At 38.8% G+C, this 13984-nt stretch overlaps 1 protein-coding gene across 16 annotated transcripts in view; it reads left to right on the top strand.

The window, feature by feature from the left end:
- Positions 1-13984, top strand: part of BCLAF3 (BCLAF1 and THRAP3 family member 3) — a 53520-nt gene that overhangs the window by 15605 nt on the left and 23931 nt on the right. For 8 of the 16 annotated variants that reach the window (XM_081042567.1, XM_081042569.1, XM_081042565.1 and 5 more), the window contains 5 exons: positions 1278-1841; positions 2215-2868; positions 10053-10225; positions 11908-12022; positions 12731-12794. In XM_081042567.1, coding sequence (XP_080898693.1) covers positions 1278-1841; positions 2215-2868; positions 10053-10225; positions 11908-12022; positions 12731-12794 — 1570 coding nt within the window. The remainder of the gene's footprint in view (positions 1-1277; positions 1842-2214; positions 2869-10052; positions 10226-11907; positions 12023-12730; positions 12795-13984) is intronic. The other 8 variants (XM_081042562.1, XM_081042572.1, XM_081042571.1 and 5 more) reach the window with 2 other exon arrangements.

The raw sequence follows: 13984 nt of genomic DNA on the forward strand, positions 1-13984 counted from the left end.
TGGGATGAGGTGCAGCCAGCTGGAGGACAGAGCTTCTCCTTCAGCTGAATAATAATACGCTTGCCAGTACATCTAGCTTGGTGATTCCGGGGGGAGAGATTGCCGAGTCCAGTACACAAATCCCAGTATGTGCGCCAGGAAGCTAAATCTGCCTCCTTTCTCGTGGGGGTGCACAGACAGGTCACCAAATGGAAAGAGTTTTGCTCAAGGTTGCTCCAACTCCGCAGTAACTTCTGCAGAGGGGGCAATAACAAAAGCTGCAAGGCTAGCTTCGTTGGTTCGAAGATGTTCACTCCGGAAGGAGGAGATGGGGAGCCTGGACAGGTCAGATGGGAGGAAACGTCCTCAGGTGCAAAACGGAACTGACTGTGTTCCAGGTAGTGACACTCCTCTCTCTCTCATCCTTAAGTCTGGTCAATTCACACTGACAGGTTTCTCTGGATACAGAAGCCTTCCTCAGTGGGAACGAAGGGCTCAATGTTGGCAATGCTGAGGTATTGGAGAAGGTATTTCCAGAAAGGATGTGCCTTCCCTAGAGAGCATTACAGTAGCGTTAAAGCACACATTTGCTAAAGTTACAAGCTCGGTTTCAATAACACATCTTTTATTTTATATGTAAGGGAGTAGTTCTGAGAGAGACATCAACTTATCCTATGTTAGTGCTGTTTATGAAGGAACTAAGCATGAGATTCAAATCTTAAGACACTCTTCTTCCCCCACCCTCACACACTGTTTAAGTGTGTATTTTTTTGCTCCTGGATATAGCCTTAGTAGAGAGAATAGACAATTGGAGAAACTGGGGAGTCCGTTTTGGGTCTAAATTTGAGTTTATTGTGGCCTCGTAGACTCTTAGAATCTAGTTTCAGAGGATGTGTTCAGTTCTCCAGACTGTCCTACGCATTGACTTGCGTGAATCCTCCTGCTTGTTTCTTAGCTGACTATGGAACCTGATTGCAAGCGCTTGCTGACAGGCCCCAGAACTTTGCTGTCAGCAATCTTCCCAAACGGATCCTGCTGCTGCCCCAAGCTGGGCCTTGTCCAGGGCACAGGTGTGCTCCGCCCACATTGATATACACACAGGTGCCTTAGTTCAGATGGAAAGAGTATGCTTGTTGGATTGGGCACACGTGGACAGTTTAGCGCGCAGATATCCCAAATTGGTGGATTTAATCTGAGTGGAAGAAACAGTGGAAAGCAAATGTTTTATTTAGGTAAGTCATGTTAACACCGTGTATTGTCTTTAAGTGAACTAAACTCTTCTGTGTTTATTTACATAGGCTTTTATCACCAATGCCTGAATTCTACAGGCAAAGACCTTTTCATGGGAATTATGACTGTGACTATAGGAGTGATCTGAAAAGACTCACCACTTGGAGAACGGACAATGAGCAACATGGACAGAGTAAACCAAGGATTCCTTCTCGTGGAAATACGTATTACCGACCTTATGAACATAGATCATCTTCCCCAAACATAAGAAGAAACTCTTCAGATGAGTTTTATACTCATAAGCCTCACCAAGCATATTTACCAGAAAGAGAGGACAATGACAGAAGGTCTCAGTATATGCCCAGATACTCAGAAGGTGTATCCTACAAAGAGCACCAGAGGAATTATTATCCCCAGCAAATGCAAGGAAGGTATATTCCTGATGACCACAGAGTTAGAGGAAGTGGAACAGGAGGGAAACCACCTCAGAGGCCAATAGCAGATTCTTTTAGATTCGAAGGAAAGAGGCATGAAGATGAGTTGAGGCACCAGAGGACACACGATAAAAAAGATTATCAGTCACTTAGAAGAGGCTCTGAAGATTTTGAGAAATGGAGCTCTTTTCAGAACAGGTATAGGAAAACATTAAATCTGGGTAATTTGGTATAAAGCCCCAAGTGAAAAAGTGTTTACTTTATAGTTGAAGATAACCACCTTGAAAAGCTTTTGTCTAAAAAGATAAAAAGCATTGTAATATAGTCATGGTCTACTGGTAGTAGTGAAGTATTTACGGTCAGAGTAAATCATGTTGATGGCTAGAATATTTTTTTTGAAAGATGGTATTTCCTCTTTAACCACTTTGGGCCTCTAGGAGTTGGCTTGAGGGATTATAGGTTAACTTGTCACACTGCATTCTGCATTTAAAGCCATGCTACACAACATTCCACACACATAAATTCTCACTTTCTTCCTAGTGTAAGTGTAAACTGCTTTATGTCAACACAGGTATCCTGAGGATCGTTATTTCAGAAAATATGGACACACATCAGAAAGACCTACAGACATGGAGAGGTATGAAAACAGAGAGCCTGCCAGAAGCCCACAGTGGAAGTCCAGGCATTCTTTTCTGCCTGAGAGGAAAGATCAGTGGAACCTGGGATTCCAAGCTCATCGACACTTTGACAGGGAGCCCCCGGAGACCAGTTCAGCAACCAGGGTATCCAGCGACTATCACTACAAACGTCACAGGACCTCAGACGGGAACCAGGACTTTTATGATGGAAGAACTCAGAAGTACTCTAAGGAGGAAGATAGAAAATACAGTCCTCAAGAAGGCCTGGTGAATAGAGAGCCCAGTTATTCTAATGCTGGAAAATGGAGAGAGCCTGACAGTGGGCAAGTCAAAGAACTTCTTCAACCGTCTAAGAAAGACTGCACTACCTGTACTCATTTCAGTAACAGTGAAGTCGGTTTGAGACCCTATGCTGACAATTGGAAGGACGAAATCAACAAAGAAGGTGATGGCGAAAGAGAGAGCCAGTCTTGCAGTAATCAACTTGCTAAAAGTACACTTTCCGATGTAAAACCTTCATCTGGCAGGGTTATGAGGAAATCACTGAGAGTTACAGTAAATGCAAAGAAAAGAGTAAATTCATCCAGGTATTTATTATCTTTATTTTTTCTTAATGATATTTAGTAACTCCTTTTGTCACCTTTATTTGAAGCTTTGAAAATGGAATTAATGGTGTGTTTAGAGTCCATTCCGTGAGAAGGGATCGCTGAGCTTTTTTTCAAAAAAGCCCTATAATGAGAGTGAATCCTTTAATTAGTAATACGGGATGATCTGATGTCTGTTTGTTTCTGTGTCGTATCTCAAGGTCCTTTGGCGGGGGGGGGGCAGATCATTCTATGGAGTTGTTTTTCTTCATGAATTTGCGTGTTTTGATGCTGCCAGATTTTCTGTGCCCAGGAATAGGCTGAGTGGAGTTCAAGGAGACCTATTCCGCACTCAGTTTCTCACAGCCTGTTTTCCCTGTTGCCTGGAATTCAGAGAATTTTTGACCTGGAAGGGACCTTAGCAGGCCCTGATTTTATAGAGGAGGAGAGGGAGGCCCTGAGACATGAAGCGACTTGTCTTAGAGTGCCTGGTCTCAAATCCGTATGTCCCCTTGTGACTGCGGAAGGCTGGTGACTTCATATGGTTCTTGCTGCCATCTCAAAATGACTGGCGCTCCAGCGACTCGATTCTTTTCCTAGGTAGAGGAAATTAAGCTAGAGGCTAGGAAGAGGCTTATTTTATTTAGAAGACATTTGGTTTAGCTCTTAATGATTCTTTAAAAAATAGACTGCTGTCGTAATAAGTTCTATTCTCCTAAAGAGGTGTGCATGCTTTCTTCCATTGTGAATATTAACCTCTCTCTATGAATTCTGAGAGGAAGAAGGCACTGCAGTTGGCCGCGTCAGCTGAGGCTATACATGACCTTAATACAATATCACTGTGTGAATGCAAAAGTGATGGACCCTGTTGATTTGATCCATTTATGTTCACAGTTGACATATCTGTATTTGAATCAAAAAGAAGAGAAAACACAATCCAAGGTTAGGATGTGATAGGGAGGAAGGTAGACCTTACCATAGCCTTTTTTATTTTTACAAAATATGTTTTGTTCCTTTTCTTAAAGTTAGATATACAGCCCCCCTCATATTTTTTTTACATTCGTTGTACTTGCGAAAATATTTTAAAATATACATACGTGTATATATATATATATATATATATATATGTGCAGAAAACATTTACAAATACGATTGTATTACAGAAGGTTGGACAAATAGAGTTGGGAAAATAACCCATGATCCTACTACCCAAGGACAATTTTATTAATTTCTTAGTACAGCTCCTTTTGTTATTTCTCTGTGTGTGTTTTACATGGTTGTCATAATACTGTGTTAATAATCTTGTGTCCTGTTTCATCTGATATGTCTTAAATCACTTTCTGCTATTATACTTCCTAGTAGTTCTTAAATCCTAAGAGTATAAAGGCTGTTGTACGCATCACATTTGGGATGTTAAGTTGTTTTTCTTTCCAGCATCATATCATAAAAATGTTCAAATACACAGAAAAGTTGAAAGAATTGTACAGTGATCACCTATATAGCCACCCCTCGATGCAGAGTCTACAATTAACATTTTACTCTACTTTTGTAATCACTTATCTGCCCATCTATTCGTCTTTCATTCCATCTTATTTTTTTGATGCATTTCAAAATGAAGAGAGTTAATAAATTGGCTGTAGCACTTTTAAAGACTGCTTAGAAATACCGGTTTTGAAGGATTTTATTTTAAAGATACTGAACACAGTTAATTTGATACTCAGAAATGGAAGCTTGATCTTCATGTGTCACAAAAGTGAGCTTCCTAAAATTGAGGCTGGTGTATCTTTTGTTTGAATTCATAAACTGTAATTTTGTGAGATTTGATGACCTCTCAGGGGCGCCTGTCAGCGCATGTTTGACTGACCTGACAAGGTCCTGTACGACGGCCTACGGAATAAAGAGCTTCCGCTGCAAAGCCTTTCTATTCAGAAACCTGAAGAGTAAATGACGTAATGAATACATGCATCTCTTCAGGATGATAAAACATCATAGTCAGCAAAATCTTTCTATTTACAATAATTTATCGATGCATGAGTTGTGGAAGAGTTTTGTGGGGTTGGATTGAATTATGTATGGACTGACGAAATATCATAAAACAAAGGTAGTTAATGCCCTCAGTAGAGTCATCTTCTCAACTGTTAACATAAATTACATTTTCTTCTGCTTGAAAAGATTAAAATAATCCTAGAGTGGAGAGAGGTTTATTTGTTGGTTAAAACCTAGAGAGTTTGTCCACTTCTTTGTGAAGACTAAGATGGTTCATTTTGTGCATTTGCTTTCTTTTCTTAGCTTTGGTCAAGTATTAAGATACGTAGTTGAAGACACATGGTTATCACCTAGTGATTTTTCGATACCAGTTTGTATCTAGAGCAGCAGCTCGTAGACACTTGCTTGAATGTTCACTGTGTTGTTAACACTTCTGTTACCAAACACCATATTCTAGTGAGCTGCTTTATCAGAAACTGCCTCATCAGAGGTGGAAGTTACATACGAGTCATAGTCATATGTTTCAGAATGTAAGTTAGGGAGTCCCCATATGAAAATTTGTGCTAAGGGTGTTATGAACCCCAAGCACTAATTGTATACATCTGGAAGTCTTGGGGCAGATGAAGGGAGTTTGGGGTTCATGTTGGGCTCAGGAGGTGAGAGCCTGAACCTTGGTCAGGGTAGGAAGGAAGTGACAGGGAGGAGCAGGGGTACCAGTGTGGAGAAGACTAAGCTGGCGCGAACAGACCCACGGCTCTGACGTCACGGGGTGCTGCTGGTACTGTGGTACTGGGCCTCGGGGGTGGGAAGGTCGGCTGGCAAAGTTGTTGTGCTGAGCGTTTAATCCTGTTATTTCCCACTGCGGAGATGCGGAGCTGGCCTCCCTACTCCCCTCAGATCTTTCCCCATTCTGAAAGGGGATGACGTGGGGACGGCCCCAGGAGACATTGGAGCCTGGAGGCTCCGAGTAAAGGGGTGCTGTGTAGGTGGGGAAACAGTGTCAGAAGCCATAGCGTTTACCTGTGATAGGTACTGTTCAGCTGGAGGCAAGAGAAGCAGTGGGTGGAGGTATTTTTGTGATACACAAACCTGCTGCCTCGCTGTTACGTATCACGAAAAAGTAAGGCTTTGTTTTCTCCTAAAATATTTCTCAGATACATTTTTTTTAAGTCAAAAATTGACCGAGAGAAGGTTCACTTTCATTCCTATTTTTTACCCTAGCTTCTCTTAGTGTCTCATAGGGGCCCTGGTATAGGGAGGTGAACATTCTGTTTGGGGTTGGGGTGCATAGGTTTTTGTCTTTGGGTGGGGCATTGAGCAGCTCTGTGACACTGGACAGGTCACCTAGCCATGCCTTTTGGGGCCCAAATTAACCTGCCGTTCCTCCTGGCTTGTGCCTCTGCTTCCGTTGGCCACATGTTGACAACTACAGAAGCTGGCTTGCCAGGCTCATCATGGGATTCTCTGAACTTTTGTATATATTTGAGATTTTCTATTATATAAGAAATGAAATATTTAAATTTTAAATGGCTCTAAATTAAGTAAAAAATTTTAAAATAAAAAGGAAGTCGAGAAAGCTAAAAAACAAAATTAAATTGGCCTCAATTAGAATTTTGAAGTCTGTCATCTTTTTAGCCGAAATTCACATTTCAAATTGTCCAAGTCGTTTTCCATTCATCATGTATTCATTCAGCTGGTAGGTTTTGAGGACCTACCCCGTGTGAGACAGCCTGTTTAGGGTACCCCAGCACTATAGATGGGCACAGGATTAGCTTTCTTCTCCTCCGGCCCCACAGACAACGGGGCAGTGTTGGTAGCACCATGGCACAGAGAGCGATTCTTGAGGGCTTTGTGACACCTGTGGTGCCAAGCTGGGGGCCTCGGGAGGCTTCTTTCAGGAGTTGACATGCGAGTTAGGCTTCCGAGGTAATGCTGTGTTGCAGACACGTGATGAGATGAAAGACATTTTATGTTTCTAGGTTAACAGAGGCAGAAAGCACACACAGGAGCTTGGAGCTGTGTGGTTCTGAGCAGTCGGTGAACGGGAGGCTATGAAGATAAGACGGCCGCACCGCCAGCCTGATTTGACAGGATTAGCTCATGGGAGAGGGCAGGCAGCTCAGTTGTGGCTGCCAGAAAATACCTCCTGTGAGGAGGCTTGGAAGGGCATTGGGGTTGGCAAGGGCAGCTAGGGGACTTTCGTGAAACAAGGAATGAGATGCTGAGTTAAAATAGCAGCGTCCCTAACCTTTTTCCCTCAACTCCAGAAATTCTAAATGTGTTCCTAGGAAGACAGGAGCAAATTACTAATTGGGAAAGTGCTTTGTGAACTGTAGGATGCTGTGCAAAATGTTAGCTATATTTGAAAGAAAACGAAGAAAGGAAATCTTTGTGTCATATGGATTTTATTATTTATTACAAGCTTCCAGAGGACAGGGGATTATCCATTGGTTTTGGTTGTTGGTTTTGTTACTGTCGTTTTGCCATGCGGTTGGGTTTTTTTGATGGATCTCAGCTGTGTATAAGAGGAAACTAAAGTTTAATGTAGCTTTTTATGTTATTTTTTTAGTTTTTATGACTTTCTCAGTGAGAAAGTCAGGGGAAATATCCTTAAACAGAGAAAAAAATGGGGAAGGGTCAGTGGAGGGAACAGAGGAACCTAGGAGATTTAATTAGAATACAGGTGTTTGGCTGTATTTTAATTTTCTGTCTAAAATGCATCTGAAAAGAGAATATTTAGTCTTTTCAGCTTTACTTGTGTTGGGGTATTTCCTGAAAATGTCAACTTGTTGGTCAATAATGTCATAGGAAATACGAAAAAGGAAAATTGAACCGAGGTGATTACATTTACAAATGTATAACTACCTAGAACATTTTGCATTCTCAAGTCTCAAGGGTTTTCATTTAGCAAAAGTATAATTGTTTGTAAAAGACTGAAATTTCAGGTTATACTATTTTCTTGTATATTTTCTGGAAAATAATAATTATAATATTTGTATTAAAAATCTTGCAGCAGAGTAACTCTAGGATAATTTTTTTAACTAATAGCAAATTTAAACTCTAAAATTTGAGTAATTAAATATAGCTTCAGTGTATACCACAAGCACTCCTATGGGTTGAGAGCAAGGGCACGGAGTGGGGCTAAGAGTTATGCCAGTAATAATAAATTAGAAGTAAATTGTAATAATTACCAGGTGAAAAACTGGAAGTCTTTATCAGCTAGTTTCCTCTTGGGAGAAACGAAGGCTGCAATAAAAAAAACATTATCAACTGATTTGCCCTTATGGTCCATCCAGACCATTTTTATAGTTCTATTTAAACATTTTTAAACATCTTTTTCTCCTATAAAATGTTTTTTAAAGCTGTGTTTTTTTGGTATGGAACAGGCTTTTCCATTAAACCCCTTTAAACAGAGAGCATTTGTAGTTCTTTGTTAGTGGTGGTGGTTACCGGGCCATTCGAGCTTCTAGTGTTTATCGCTAAACGTCTGTTATCAGATACACAGTGGGAAGCTTGGAGCAAATCAGGAGGCAAGAAGGGGAATGGGCCCTCCCAGGAAAGTTTTTGTAATGAATCAGGGAATTCACAGCAGTAGCATCAACCTGCTCTGCAACACTTTGCCTTGTTTCTGCCTTGGCAGGGAGTTGTTTCCACAGTGCTGATTTGAAAGCAAGGAGCACGGAAAATCAGGCGGAAGCCTTTCTTTCCTCTGATAAGTTAAAAACAGGCATTTAAAATCATCTTGTTAGAGGAGTAAACTTTTTAATTAAAGACTATCTGTAAGCCCCTTATAACCCTGGAGCAGTTTTAGATATATGGCCGTTAAATGACTTAAATAAATAAGTAAATGTGAGCATTGGTACACCCACACCCTAAAATGTATCTGTCTGATTGGTTGTTACTTGAAGACGTATCATCATTTGCAGTTGTGCTGCTGTTATTTCAAACATATTTCAGGTTTCTCTTTTGGATGTATGTGTAGAGCCTGTAACATACTCACAAAGAACCCTAGCAGTTGTAAATCTCAATTTTTTGGACGGTGAACTTGCTTGTTGGCAACAGCCAAAAGCTATTTAGAGTTAAGTGCAGAGGAGTAAGTGTGAGATGGGTGTGAGCTGGTTAGTGCCATTTTAGGTCCAAAATGAGCTATAAATATAAAAATAATGAGGCATTTTCTTCTGTGATGTATAAACTACCACCAGACAAAGAACTGAAGAGTAGTTTTAAACAAGAGCAGCATTCTTGGAATAAGGTATAGTTTCCCATTATGGGATTATATTCATATGAATGCTCGCCTCTGGGATATAAAGGCCAAAGGACCAAGACATTCATTGTCTTAGTGTCATGACACCTTCCCCTAGGGCTATTGCAAAGAGTAAATGAGATGTCTGTAAGCTCTAAGCTCCTGTGTTTGGCATGTGGTAAGCCTTCAATAATTGTTAGCTATGTGTCAGTCATGGCTTCCTAGTGGTGCCTAACGGTCAGGAAAACACGTAATGAAAGTTATAAAGATTCAGAAAGCATTAAAGTGGTAAGATAGTTGGGTTATATAACAAATGGTAGCATTTCTTTAAGGATACATTTAGGATAAGCAGGATAATTAGGTCTAATGATCATAACTTTGCCAACAACGAAGACTATTTTGTGAGAGTTTAGTGAGACTTTCTTAAGTGATTAAATTAATTTCAACCGAATTAGATTTCAAAATACTATTCAAAGCTTCTCGTTACTGATATAGAGGTATAAGGATTTCTGTGAAGTTGGAGAAGTTATTTTGTTTGATATCAGTTTTTAAAGTGTAGTATTTTAAGATAGTATAATAAGCTTGCTGGGTTTACAATTTTATGGACATTTGGGAGTACAAAATAATCTGATTATTATTTGCATATAGAGTGTGTTTAATGCCTTGCTGTATTTTTTTGAAGTAGAAATTGTTTAACTTAGGATTTTGAGGATCTTATTATTAAAGTGGCAAATATTTCATGATCTCTGATTTGAAAAGGAGAACTCAAATCCATGCGTCTATAGTTATTTTCTCCTACTCATTTTTGTATGTGTTTTATGGCATACAATTTAATGCCTTAATTATAAGCAAAGATAAACATCTTTTTAGTTTTATAGCTATCTTGATTAATTTTTAATAAGTTCTTTTCTCAGTAAAATAGTTTCAAATTTAGTTAAACATTTACAAATTATTCTAGGGTTGCTTCTAGCCACACAGAGAGACAGATGTCACATGATTTGGTTGCGGTTGGCAGGAAAAGTGAAAACTTTCATCCAGTGTTTGAACATCTTGACTCAACTCAGAATACTGAAAACAAACCTACAGGAGAATTTGCTCAGGAAATCATAACTATAATCCATCAAATTAAAGGTTGGTATATTTTGCACATACATTAGGGATAACACAAAAATAATGTACTGGCTTTTCACGAGACATAGGTAAATATCTGTGATATTGTAGTAATAATTAATATTTCTTTATAAGCTAGATCATTAATTAGGAAATCCGTTGAAGAGAGTAACAAGTATTAATTCAAGCCTAGTTCTTTTTAAAAATTATTTTAAAGAGTAGACTTGAGACAGCCATAGCACATAGGCCTCATTTTTAACTGAGTTCCAAAAACCTTGTGCTTCAGTGTGTAGTAGATTAAAACCCAAAAGTTACAAAGGGAGAGGTTGGCTGTTGCAAAAGACAAATGTACTGAGAGCAGCAAGAAACGATAACTGATAATCGAACAGGAAGGAGGAAGCAACAAAAACCAGATATGAAACTCAAGAAATCTGGAAGTCTAGGTTATTTGGAGATACTCTAAAGCCCCTGAGGGCATTAAGGTGACTTTGTGCCAGAAAGGTGATCCTAAGCGATCAATAAAAGATTCCAGTTTTGTGTGGCTGGTTGGCTCGTGGTGGTGGTAACACCAAGGTTGCCAGTTTGATCCCTGTGTGGGCCGCTGTGAGCTGTGCCCTCCTTTAAAAAAAAAAAGTGAGAAAGAAAAAAGATTCCAGTTTGATTTGGCATACTTTGTGACATCAGGGAGTTGCATAATAAACACTTTAAAGATTTGCATTGAGTTGTTTTGTTTTTACTTCTGGCCAATTTTTATTAATTGAAAAATTCAGTCATATAGAACAACTTTCCTCACTGATGCTGCATCCATAAGGTACTTGTGGGTATTATAAACAGGTGACCTTTGAGAATTTCAAATTTTTCATTTTATATTTCTGACTAGACCATTGCATTAATCTTTTTTACCTTCATAAAACATATTTTTAAAATGAATTTTTGTCTCTGCATCCCTCAAACTAAGGCACATATTTACTTTAAAGCATGCAGTTTGTTTGAAACAGTTTACCTTTGCATTTCCAGCCCCTCTTACTCAAAGAAAGTGTGATTCTTGGCAGAAAGGGAGCTGGTATTGCAGAAAAATCTAGATTGTCTCAGAACAGGAAAATCAAGTTAGGGGAAAAGATTGCTTAAGTAGCATTCTGATGGGTCAAGTGTATTATCTTTCTATCCTGATTAAAACCTGTAGCATAGCTGGTTTCAGAATGCCTTCATGAAATGCAGTTAACATTAGAGGAAAATGGCATTAGGAGGCTTTCTGTGATACGTAAACGTAACATTTAGCATTTGTTCAGAATCATTTTAACGTTTGAGGCTTGTTTTGGAGTTGTTTTTTTTTTTTACTCTAGGTGAACTGTAGAGCTGTGTACCATCTTTACTTCCCAGATATAGTAAAGTCTTATCTTGAAGAAGAAAGGTCCTCACTTTGAGAGAGCCACTATCTTTTTCTCTGACAAGTAAGCAGGCATGTCAAATAGGAACAGAATCCCTGGGTTCATGAATCAGGTGTTTTACTATTGCTTGGGTTTCGGGAAGTATGTGATCATTACGAATTAGTCTGTGGAATAAGTTTAGGTCCCAAATACTTTCAAGAGAAAACAGGTTGGATGTTTTTTAATAATCCTTTCTTCCTGTGCTTATACGAGTATGTAATCTTTTAAGTGGAATCTATTTTACACTGAGATAAAACTGTTTCTTTCTTTTTTCAGCAAATTATTTTCCATTACCCGACATTACTCTACATGAGCGTTTCTCAAATATACAAGATACAAAAGCTGCAGATGTAAATGAAATTAAATTGAATCCAGATCCAGAAATTCACAGGTAATGATTAATTATTGTGTACCCATTTAACTCATGGGGATAAGCCTCAGAACAGATATGGAAGGTGCTGCCTCCTGGGCTTGCTGTAGACTCTAGGACTGCTTCTCCTCCCTAAAAACAGGACAAGCCCAAGCAGGTATGAGGCCTGTGCACTTTGATGGAATAGGTGGTATTGAAGCCATTGACTAGCATTGTTCAAATGTGTAGGACTTTGAAAATATTTACCTACCTAACTTTGATTCTGCTGTGTCTATAGTAATTGCCTACTGACGTTACCACTGGAAGAATGAGAAACAGTTGTCGAGCCATTGAAATCATGGGTTGCTTCATGTGGTCAGAAGTGGCTGTTCTGAGGACAGCCGGATGAAAACATATGTCTTCTGCTACTGACACCTGCCTGAGCAGGTGGTGCGCCCTGTCTTGGGAGCTGAGTTGAATGAATGTTAGAGGGCAGTAGATCCGCGGAGCAAAGTTTAAGGTTACACAGACTAGTGATTTGATTGCCACGAAGGCACCCCTGTGATGTTTTTTCACAGGCTATGTACGTCTTGGAAGACTGCCACATAGACAAAAAACAACTGGGGGCAAGTTTCTTTTCCTTCCTCCAAGACACACCAGCTGTATCATCCATTCTGTTCTGTAGTAATGGAATCAAGGTATCAGTGTGTAACATAATTATTTCATTGTAATATGCCTTTATTATTTTAGGAGAATAGATATGTCTTTGGACGAACTTCAGAGTAAACAAACTATGGTATATAATTCAGAACAGGTAAGTGGATACAATTTTTGATGAGAGATTATATTATTTTTGGTATCCTAATGGGAAAGGGACCTGGTGATTGGGAATAAAAGAGTTAAAGAAGATGAGGAAGAAGGATCAAGACCCAGGAATCTGAAATATACAAAGCTCTCCCAGTGATTCTATTTTATTGGCCAGGTTACAGAGAGAACACTGACAAAAGACAAAAATATTCCCTAAGAGAGAGAGTCCCTAAGGGCAACAGTTTTGTAAAATTGACGTAAAAGTATAGCATTTAATATTCATTCCCAAACTTCACACTGTAAAGCTTACAGAAAGTATGCTCGATACCTATTTTTTCCAAATCAGTCATGTGGAATATATTTTTAAATTGTATGTGGAATGAATGCAAAGGAACTTAGTTTCATTTGATATTGCCCTTCTATTTATAATGTGTGAAAGTTTCTATGAAATATGAACTTGGCAAAATAATGGAAATAATACTGAATGGTTTTATTGTCATGTGTTCTGTGTGGTGGTTCCCACCCAACACTGCCCCCACCCTACCCCCACCCATTTCCTTGATAACTAGAAAAACTATCTTGACTAGCCAAGGGGGGGAGAAAACTGGCTCTTGTTTTAGGAGAAGGATAACAAGTTCTTAGAGAGCTGCCAATTTATTCATTGAGAGTAAAGAGTTTTTGTAGAGGAGAGATTTTAATACATTTCTGGTAAGACAACTTGTGAATGGTTACAATTTTATTGAACTTACCGAGATAAGTTAGTTTATTGAATAGATGATCTTTTCAGAAAATTCCTCTCATCAAAGTACTGTAATCAACTTATAGGAAATTTGAAGGACTTTTATAAATCAGAGGTTAAAAAAACCTCTAATTCAACCATTTAACACAAAATACTGTTAGATTATCTTTTCTTACAGTCTTCTATCTGGCATTTTAACATAGTCGCTATCATAGTATAGGCAATTTTGGTTGCTTTTTTTCTTTTTACTTAAACCATAATAACGCTCTTTTTATATAAAATCTCTGAACTCCCCATGACCTTTTATGATTGAGGCTTTTTAAGTTTTAATAAGTTTTTTTCATGTTTATTTCCACATAGTCTATATGATTTCAATGCTTGTACATTATTTCTTTGACTTAAACTTACCATAAAATCATTCTTCCCTTCCCCTTCAAAGTTTTTTATATTTAAGTTGC

The sequence above is a fragment of the Rhinolophus hipposideros genome (assembly GCF_964194185.1).
Source record: "Rhinolophus hipposideros genome assembly, chromosome: X".
Lineage (NCBI taxonomy): Eukaryota > Metazoa > Chordata > Mammalia > Chiroptera > Rhinolophidae > Rhinolophus > Rhinolophus hipposideros.